The sequence below is a fragment of the Mauremys reevesii genome, linkage group 7 (assembly GCF_016161935.1).
Source record: "Mauremys reevesii isolate NIE-2019 linkage group 7, ASM1616193v1, whole genome shotgun sequence".
NCBI classification, from domain to species: Eukaryota; Metazoa; Chordata; order Testudines; family Geoemydidae; genus Mauremys; species Mauremys reevesii.
Window position 1 is genome coordinate 105938154 of NC_052629.1, and position 9510 is coordinate 105947663.

The following is a 9510-nucleotide window of genomic DNA, read 5'->3' on the forward strand; positions in this document are numbered from 1 at the left end:
CTGAAGTCAGTTTGCGATCCTTGATCTTTGTGCAAAAACCTCTCCTTGATATCAGAGACAGAGCTGCTGTGACTTGAGGGTAATATGTAGTCTAAAATGTATGCTCCAGCCCATAGACCACAATTGAAAATGGAATTTAGCCCTTCTGTCTCCCTTCCTGCTACTTCCATATAAAAGGAAATTATATCATGTTTCAGGCAAAAAGGGCAAATTAACTACAATTTAGATTTCAGAGTGGTAGCCGTGTTAGTCTGTATCAGCAAAAACAACTAGGAGTCCTTGTGACACCTTAGAGACTAACAAATGTATTTAAATTTACAAGGACTCCTCGTTTTTACAATTTACATGTTAATGGTATTCTGAGAAACAGCCAGTAGATGGTGCTATAGCACTAGCCCAACAGTTCCATTTTGCATTTATTTTAAAAATTACTTTAATTTCTCTTCACAGTATAATTTTGTATTTAATCTTGAGCACCAAGGCTCGTTTCTTTATGTGGAGCCCTTATTCACTGATAATAGTACCAACAAACATTCAGGAATTAACAAGCTCCTATTATTTGCGAATGCCTCCTGTAGTGTATTAATATGGGTGTGTAATAGGAATAAGGGCATTCAGGCTAGTCTTATGCAATGTATGGGTGTAGAGACACAAGGAGATCCCCTTCCATAACATGCTTGTGCAAAAGAGAAGCCACAATATCAGTCCTCCTGATACACAAGACCTATAGGTTGTGGTGATGCAGCACTAGAAGCCCCAGAGGCAAGCCGGCCATTGCCCCCAGTTCCTGAAGGAATTATCTCTGAGTTACTCATACTTTCCCTGTGGTGGGGCACCTCTGCAGCACCCCATCACTGCAGGCCCTGGCAATCTAATTGTTTTGGATGCCTTCTGGTGGTAATGCTTATTACCGTTTTTCTTAGCTTAGGAAATGCATCTTGGATAGCATATGGCCTGGGGAATTCTTCTCAACAAGTTGGGAGTATCTGTGTTTGGAGAGTGAGAAATGAAAGCACGGTAGATTGTTAGCAAAATTCTAGGCCTCTGTCATTGCTAAGGAAGAAACCCAAGCCAAAAATCCCTCATGTGTACAACACACCAGAGATGCTATGAAAGCTCTATGGAATTATGGAACCACAAAGCTCACCAATCTAAACGAAACACCAATTCAGCTACAGTGATAGATATAAAAACTGAAGCTCCAGATTATTCTTCCTCACTTTGTGAATTTAAGTCCTGTAGCCATAACTGTGCATAAGCTTTTTCAGAACATGCAGCTTTGTCTTTCCCATGGCAGGAGAAGGACGTGAAGACACTGTTTGTAGTTAAGGAAGGACTTTCACAATGAGGCAAGTTTCATAAAGGACATTGCTACAGCAATTCATTTACTGTGTCAGTCATTGCATGGGTGTCTTTTATTATGACTACATATGTGTTTGAATAAGCACACTCTCCCCCTCAAAGGTTTCTCCAACAGTGAAGTCATCATCCCAGACATGACATCAATCTCCCCATGGAAGGGGGTTAAGCAATCACACCTTCAGAATTCTGGCTTCTCTGCAAGACAAGGTTCAGATAAGCTCAGGGAAAAAAAAAACACCTTTGCCCTAGACTTGCATATGGTTTCAGCATGCTCTTAATCAGCTACTGCTTCATCCCAGTGGTGGGTAATGGGAAATCTGTTTCCTTTACCTCCCTGGCAAGGGTATCATGAGGCTCAATTAGTTCACATTTGTAAAATGCCTTGAGATTCTCAGCTGAAAGGGCTATACATGTACAAAATACATCACAATTAGTAAAAAGGGCAAGGGGCGTTACTAAATATGATGAATTACTCATGGGTTCATTTAAGTCCTTTCATTACTATTCCATCAGCCATCTTGCATTGCTCATGCTAATTAGACAAGCCTAACTAAAACTGATTGCAAGAAAGTCTGATCCTCAACCAATAAATCTTGTATGGAGATTATGTTTGGGTTCCGTTGTTTGTTGACATATGGCCTGGTCCTGCAAATGCTTACTCCCAGATGTATGAGTGCTCCCATTGACTCTGGTAGGAATAAGCATGGGAGAGTTTGCAGAATCAGGCCCAGATCATAAAAGCTTTGAGTTTGGGACCATGTCTCTTTTTGTCTGTTATGCTATACTGAGCACACTGCCAGAACATAACTGGTATGAAATAAGGAAAATGAATCTAACGTATTCATAATAAAGATTTCCTTAGTATAAGGCAGCCTTTTCCCTCAGTGGATTTTCACGTGAGGATTAGGTTAAATTTATATAAAAAATTCTTTCAGTAAAAAGAACTGATGTATTTGCTGGGCATTTATTCATGACAAAACAGTCGCCCAATGCCATTAAACTGAGAAAAATATCTTTGAAGTCAAAAAGTAGTAATGATTTTGTAAGAGGCAGTTATCAAGATGCTAACATTGGGCCCAATTCAACTCTTGTTTAAATCAATTGGAGTACTTTGGAAATAATTATGTATATAGGTCAAAGCACAGATTGGCAACTTTGGCTGATACCTACTTAAGTTATGGATATGTAAATTGGCAATTGTTCTTCTGTAATATGTAGCAATTTTGACCACTATTTGCACTTCCCAGGACATTTGGTTAACGTGTGTATTTACAGTTGTATATTGTATAACTACAGACTAGTCAGCCTCACCTCTGTCCCTGGAAAAATCATGGACCAGGTCCTCAAGGAATCCATTTTGAGGCATTTGGAGGAGAGGAAGGTGATCAGGAACAATCAACATGGATTCACCACAGCAAGTCATGCCTGACCAACCTGATTGCCTTCTATGATGAGATAACTGGCTCTGTGGATATGGGGAAAGCGGTGGTCGTGATATACCTTGACTTTAGCAAAGCTTTTGATATGGTCTCCCACAATATTCTTGCCAGCAAGTTAAAAAAGTATGGATTGGATGATTGGACTATAAGGTGGATAGAAAGCTGGCTAGAGCATCGGGCTCAACGGGTACTGATCAACGGCTCAATGTCTAGTTGGCAGCCGGTATCAAACGGAGTGCCGCAGGGGTCGGTCCTGGTGCCGGTTTTGTTCAACATCTTCATTAATGATCTGGATGAAGGGATAGATTGCACCATAAGCAAGTTCGCGGATGACACTAAGCTGGGGGGGGAGAGGCAGATACGCTGGAGGGTAGGGATAGGGTCCAAAGTGACCTAAACAAATTGGAGTATTGGGCCAAAAGAAATCTTATGAGGTTCAACAAGGACAAGTGCAGAGTCCTGCACTTAGGATGGAAGAATCCCATGCACTGCTACAGGCTGGGGACCGACTGGCTAAGCGGCAGTTCTGCAGAAAAGGACCTGGGGATTACAGTGGACAAGAAGCTGGGTATGAGTCAACAGTGTGCCCTTGTTGCCAAGAAGGCTAATGGCATATTGGAGCATTACCAGAGATCGAGGAAAGTGATTATTCCCCTCTATTCAGCACTGGTGAGGCCACACCTGGAGTATTGTGTCCAGTTTTGGGCCCCCCCACTACAGAAAGGATGTGAACAAATTGGAGAGAGTCCAGCTGAGGACAATAAAAATGATTAGGGGGCTGGGGCACATGACTTATGAGGAGAGGCTGAGGGAAATGGGCTTATTTAGTCTGCAGAAGAGAAGAGTGAGGGGGGATTTGATAGCAGCCTTCAACTACCTGAAGCGGAGTTCCAAAGTTTCCACTCCACGTATGTATTTATACCTGCTCCTATATTTTCCACTTCATGCATCTGATGAAGTGGGTTCTACTCCATGAAAGCTTAAGCCCAAATACATTTGTTAGTCTCTAAGGTGCCACAAGGACTTCGCATTGTTTTTGCTGATACAGACTAACACGGCTACCACTCTGAAACCTAACACTTGGTCAGTCATTTTGCTGTGACAATAATATATACATATAAAAATAGCAAATGAAACAATGAATTCATACTACTGTGGCTTTTTAGGGTAATGCTGATCACTAATTTGGCTACTGAACCACTGAGGTCTGAGTATCCCTGCACTAGACCAAGGAACCGCTCAGATTTCTGAACAGTCAGACAGGAATGGATTTTTTTTTTAAATGTAGCTTAATTAGTTAGGCCCTGATTCCAATATCCTTATTCACACTGAATAGTATCTTACTGCAGGAGTAGACTCAGTTAAGTCAATGGAAAAACTCCCAATGATTTCAGTGGAGGTTAGATCAGACCCTAAATGTAGGGAGCCTCAGCATTACCCTGCTAATGATGAAGGAAAAGAACTGCTCACATAGGAGAGACACTTGCAAAGCGTTTATTATCTTACCAGAGAGTGAGGTTGGGTAACAAGAAAGCAACTTCAAAATGCGTCTGAAAAGAGCATTATGAATTCAGAATGCAATTAACGATGCAGGGCTTGCTCCAAAATGCTTTCGTCTACCACCTTGTGTGGGAGAGTCACCTTTAATTTACCAGTCTCCTCCATCGCTTGGCAGATTGTTTCATAGGCATTACTGTTGCCCGACCAACAGCGTCTAGCTACCTGTCAGATCACAAATGAGGTGAAAGTAAATGGATGTAAAAATGCAACTGTATCTCCCCACATCTCACCTCTCCCCATACACGCGCACACAATTTAATGATAACAAATCTATCAAACTCATGCTAGTTCCCAGTTTCTTTACCAATGTAAGAAATCATTTGCTCTTTCACCCTAAGCATTTTTTAAAAAAAGGTTTTGGATGGTCTTGATGCATTTTAGTCCAGTTAAATATTAGGGGCTGATAGCCCTGGCTAGAGCAAGGCACATTGTAAAAAGATGCTTTGCAAAAGTCCCTCACAAGGAAAAATTAATGGATCTCAATCCAGATCTGCAAAACTAGCTGCTGTTTCAGACCTAGGTCTGTCTTAAACAATCACTGATTTTATCATGGGATAAATAGTTACATGGAAGGATGTTGAGATCACTGAACATATTTTCAAATTGAACCCCTGCTCCACTGAAGTAAATGACGTAGAAGCCATTTATACCAGCGGAGAATTCAGCCCATAGTCTCTAGAACTGGAAGGCTCAGAATGTCTATGGCAAAGTTATGCCCAAACCACAACACCAACACATAGATCTGAACTTGCTGGTGAGTATTGGCCTGTTAAACCCAGGGCTGTGAGTTCAATCCTTTAGGGATCTGGGGCAAAAATCTGGGGATTGGTCCTGCTTTGAGCAGGGGGTATGACTAGATGGCCTCCTGAGGTCCCTTCCAACCCTGATATTCTATGATCGTCACAAGTATATTGGTGCTATATAACTATTCTCAATTATTAATTTATTATATCATGTATCCAATATGTCATTTAACACAAGCATCACCCGCCAAATCTTCAGCTCCTTACTCAGTCTTTACACAGGCACAATCCTATGTGCAATGGCCCTAGAAATATTATTGTATTATGCATTACAAATCCGTGTTTGAAGTATTTGGTCAGACTCAAAGTGTTAAAATAGGCAAATGCTTAAGGTCCCAGTTCAGCAAAGTACTTAAGCATGTGATCAATTTAGAACTAATACATTTTGAGGATTATAAAAATAGAAGAACTACTAGTCAATGTCCCCTGACATAGGATTATTCCTGGCAGTATATTTTCATGTGTACTGTGCAATTTCTTTCCATTTTTGGATGTAGGAATATAGACAATATTCTAAGATTGTCTTTTTTAAACAGCGCGCTGAGAAATTGTGCTATTGCATGCAATAAATCACACTGCAAGTAAATCTTCTACCAGACTGTTGTTTTATAGGCTGTCTCTGATAAATTATGCTTGTTAAGCAGCGGCTTCCATTACTCAAGTCTAGAGATTAATTTAATCTTCTTCCTCAATGATTTATCTATTCTATCAGCTCTGGTACAGGGAGTGCATGTGGATAGTTCCTCCTACTGGTTTTGTACCACATTCTCTGGAGAGAACCCATTTTCAGATCTAATGCAAGGAAGGAAACCATCTTCATCAAATTCTTCTGAGAAATAAAACAAAAATAGACCACACCAGAACTGGCAAGCAATAGCCTCAGTTGGTCTGAGACACATCAAGTAATTATGCATAGGCAAAGTCTTCCTAAAATGCAACACATTTTGTCCTTTATAATTTTGCTTTATGTAATTATGCCACTGTGAGGCGTTGTCTATAGAAATTGAACCCAGGACCTGTGGATCTAAAAAGCATGAGCTCTAAATTACCACCTCTAGTAGCACAGGCATGGGAGTTGAGTCGTAAACCCATATTGGTCTCGGCACTAAAGGAGGACAATCACTCTGTGTTAGTATGTGTTACACTCTCCCTCGGGCCAAGGAAACTCAGCCCAAGCTCATGGTCCATTGCAGTTCAAATAAATAAACTGATTTGAGTTTGAAACTCTAGACTGAGGGACATGTGGCACATATACAAGAATAAAAGTGGCCACAGGTGCCTAATGTAAAGGTATCTTGGGGTTCCTCCTTTTCCCACTGACAATACTGGAAAAACTCTCATTGATATAAATTGGAGATAAACAGGCCTTTTATGCATTGGGAATTCAGTGGGGGTTGAGGGCAGGGCCGGCTCCAGACCCCAGTGCGCCAAGCACGCGCTTGGGGCGGCATTTTGCCGGCAGGGAGGCAGGCGTCTCCAGCGGACCTTCCGCAGTCATGCCTGCGGGAGGTCCACCGGAGCCGCGGGACAGATGGACCTGCCGCAGGCATGACTGTGGAGGGTCCGCTCTTCCGGCGGCTCCGGTGGACCTCCCGCAGACGTGCCTGCGGAGGGTCTGCTGCTGCCGCAGCTCCGGTAGACCTCCCGCAGGCATGACTACGGAAGGTCCGCCGGAGCCGCCTGCCGCCCTGCCGGCAAAATGCCGCCCCAGCGGACCCTCCGCAGGCACGTCTGCAAGAGGTCCCCCGGAGCCGCGGGACCGGCGTGCTTGGGGCGGCCAAATTCCTAGAGCCGCCCCTGGTTGAGGTGCTGTTGACCTCCCAGGATAAGGTCCCAAAAGCCCTACATTTATTGGGTCTTTTTTTTAGGGTCTGACACCAAAGCCCATTGAAGTTGACTAAAGTTGATAGAAAGACTCCCGCTGACTTCAATGGGGTTTGGATCAGGGCCATAAATAGTACATATCAGAGAACAGTTAGCAGAGTTAGTTACTCTGCCTATTTCATGGTACACCTTCCATATTCCTGGGATACCAAGCATTTTTTTGTGTTTTGAAGAAGAAAAGCAATATTTCAAGTCAAAACAGAAGGCAGATTTTGCTTACTCCATTGGAAACATCCCAGCTGAGCATTATCTTAGCTTGTTTCTCGGCCTCTGCCGATCCATCCAGAACAAGGCCAAATCCTCCATTTATTACTTCGCCCCTTTAAAATATAAGTATTTACATTTTTAAAATAAATCTTTTTTTTTTTAATTATACAAACCAATCCTATAAGGTATCCCTCCAGTCAGATGCACTGGGGGAAAGAGAAAATCTAAATTAGGCTAATATTGATATGGATAATATTGCTGAAATTGGATACAGGATGCAGTCAGTGAGTCTTTGTACTTAAAAGATGGAAAGCTAGCAGTACAAGGAACCAAAGTCCTAGTGTAGAAAAGGGTAGGAAGCCCATTCTGTACTTTCCCACACTGCCAGCCAGCAAACCCATTTCTGACCCAAGTGGCAGTGCCAGAAGCTAAGCCTGCTATAAGTCTCCTGAGGACAGTATGTTCCACATAGCACTTGCTTTATTAAAACAAAACAAAACCCAAATACAGAAATGCCAGCATTCCTGATGATTAAAGAGCTAAAGTCACAGGGCTTCTTAAAGGTTAAGCCTTTCACATTTGCTACATTCAGGTCTAGCATTCAGATAGTACGGTGATGGGGGTCCTGTTGGTATCTAGATAGACAGACCGACCTATTAATTCTCCCATATCAGCTAAATAAAAGTTGGAACAGTTTGTTTAGCATAAGGCATTAAAATATATTTCAAGGTGAACACCTCTCCAGTCATATGGAGGAAAGGACTGAATAAAGCACTGGATTTATGGCCTATTAAAACAATCTATAACTAAGGCAGCGAGTTTGTCACAGATTCTATGACTTTCCAGGACCTTGGTGACTTCTGCAGTGGCCGGTGTGGCTGGCCACCTGAGCAGCTCGGGCAACTGCTGAGCCAGCTGTACCAGCCGCTGCTGGGGCAGTCTCAGCAGCAGGAGTTTGGGTGCATGTCGGAAGGGGCTGAGGGTTGGGGTGTGGGAGGGGGTGAGGGCTCTGGACAGCACTTACCTTGGGGGACTCCCTAGACGTGGCAACATGTCCCTCCCTCAGCTCCTAGCTCTGTGCGCTGCCTCCGCCTGCAGGCACCACCCCCACAGCTCCCATTGGCCACAATTCCCAACCATGGGAGCTGCGGAGCCAGCGCCTGGGGTAGGGGCAGCACATGGAGCTAAGGGAGGGACATGTCACCGCTTCTAGGGAGACACAAGGAGCCAGGTAGGGAGCCTGCCAGCCCCGCCAGTACCCCCCAGAGCACCTGCGGCGCCCCTAGACCCCCCCCGAGCACCCACGGCATCCCCTGGGCTTCCCCCCCAGCCACAAGCATCCACAGAACCCCCGGGCTGCCCCCTCTCCAAGATTTAGTCAGAGGTATATAGTACAAGTCATGGACAGGTCAGGGGCCGTGTATTTTTGGTTATGCCTGTGACCTGTCCATGACTTTTACTAAAAATACCCATGCCTTATCTATAACCTCACAGCTACGGCCTTCGCCATCCCCCTTTCTCCTCTGTTCTTTTCCTCCCTATGACTGGAGGGGTGTTAACAGGCCACTTCACCTTGAATGGTCCCTTGTGTGTTAACTACTTATGCTAAACAATCGGTTCCACCTCCCATTTAGCTGTGACACTAGGAGTATGTTTCCTAGCCTGGAAGAAGCCCACTGTGTAAGCTTGAAAGCTTCTCTCTCACCAACAGAAGTTGGTCCAATAAAATATATTACCTCACCCATTTTGTCTTTGGTCGACTGAGTGTGACTGATAACTTAGCCAGAATTCTGCTCTCAATTACACCCATGTAAACCCAGAGTAACTCCTGTTCATTTCAATGCAGTTACTCCAGTGTAAATGAGATCAGGACCTGGTTTTCAGATCAGCCCACTACTAATATAGGACAGTAAGAAAATTAGATCTCTAGTTTTTGTTTTGTTTTGTTTTGTAAAAGAGTCTCTTTGGCAAAACACTTGCAGAGATATTCTTTTTAGTGACAAAAGATCTCCTCTGAGCCCAACATCTCAAAGATGATTCTTTGAAGCATGGAGGTGAAGGGCTAGATTCCTGATCTTAAAAATCCAGAGCAACTCCACTGATTTCAATGGAATTACTCCAATGTACATCCAGAATAGCAAGCTAGAATCTGGCCTACCATTTAAAAACACACCAATAAATTAACCCCCAAACAAGTCATGTTTGTTAGGATGGCTTTTCCAACAAAACCTCTCACTTTTAAAGGAGAGTACTCT

At 43.4% G+C, this 9510-nt stretch overlaps 1 protein-coding gene across 9 annotated transcripts in view; it reads right to left on the minus strand.

Annotated features, from left to right (window-relative positions):
- Positions 1-4289: 4289 nt before the first annotated feature.
- Positions 4290-9510, minus strand: part of UROC1 (urocanate hydratase 1) — a 102894-nt gene continuing 97673 nt past the window's right edge. For 5 of the 9 annotated variants that reach the window (XM_039547106.1, XM_039547108.1, XM_039547105.1 and 2 more), the window contains 2 exons: positions 7269-7368; positions 4290-4523 (listed from right to left, as the gene is read on the minus strand). In XM_039547106.1, coding sequence (XP_039403040.1) covers positions 4383-4523; positions 7269-7368 — 241 coding nt within the window. In that variant the 3' untranslated portion in view covers positions 4290-4382. Of the gene's footprint in view, positions 4524-7268; positions 7369-9510 lie in introns of those variants that run through there. The other 4 variants (XR_005601246.1, XM_039547111.1, XM_039547107.1 and 1 more) reach the window with 3 other exon arrangements.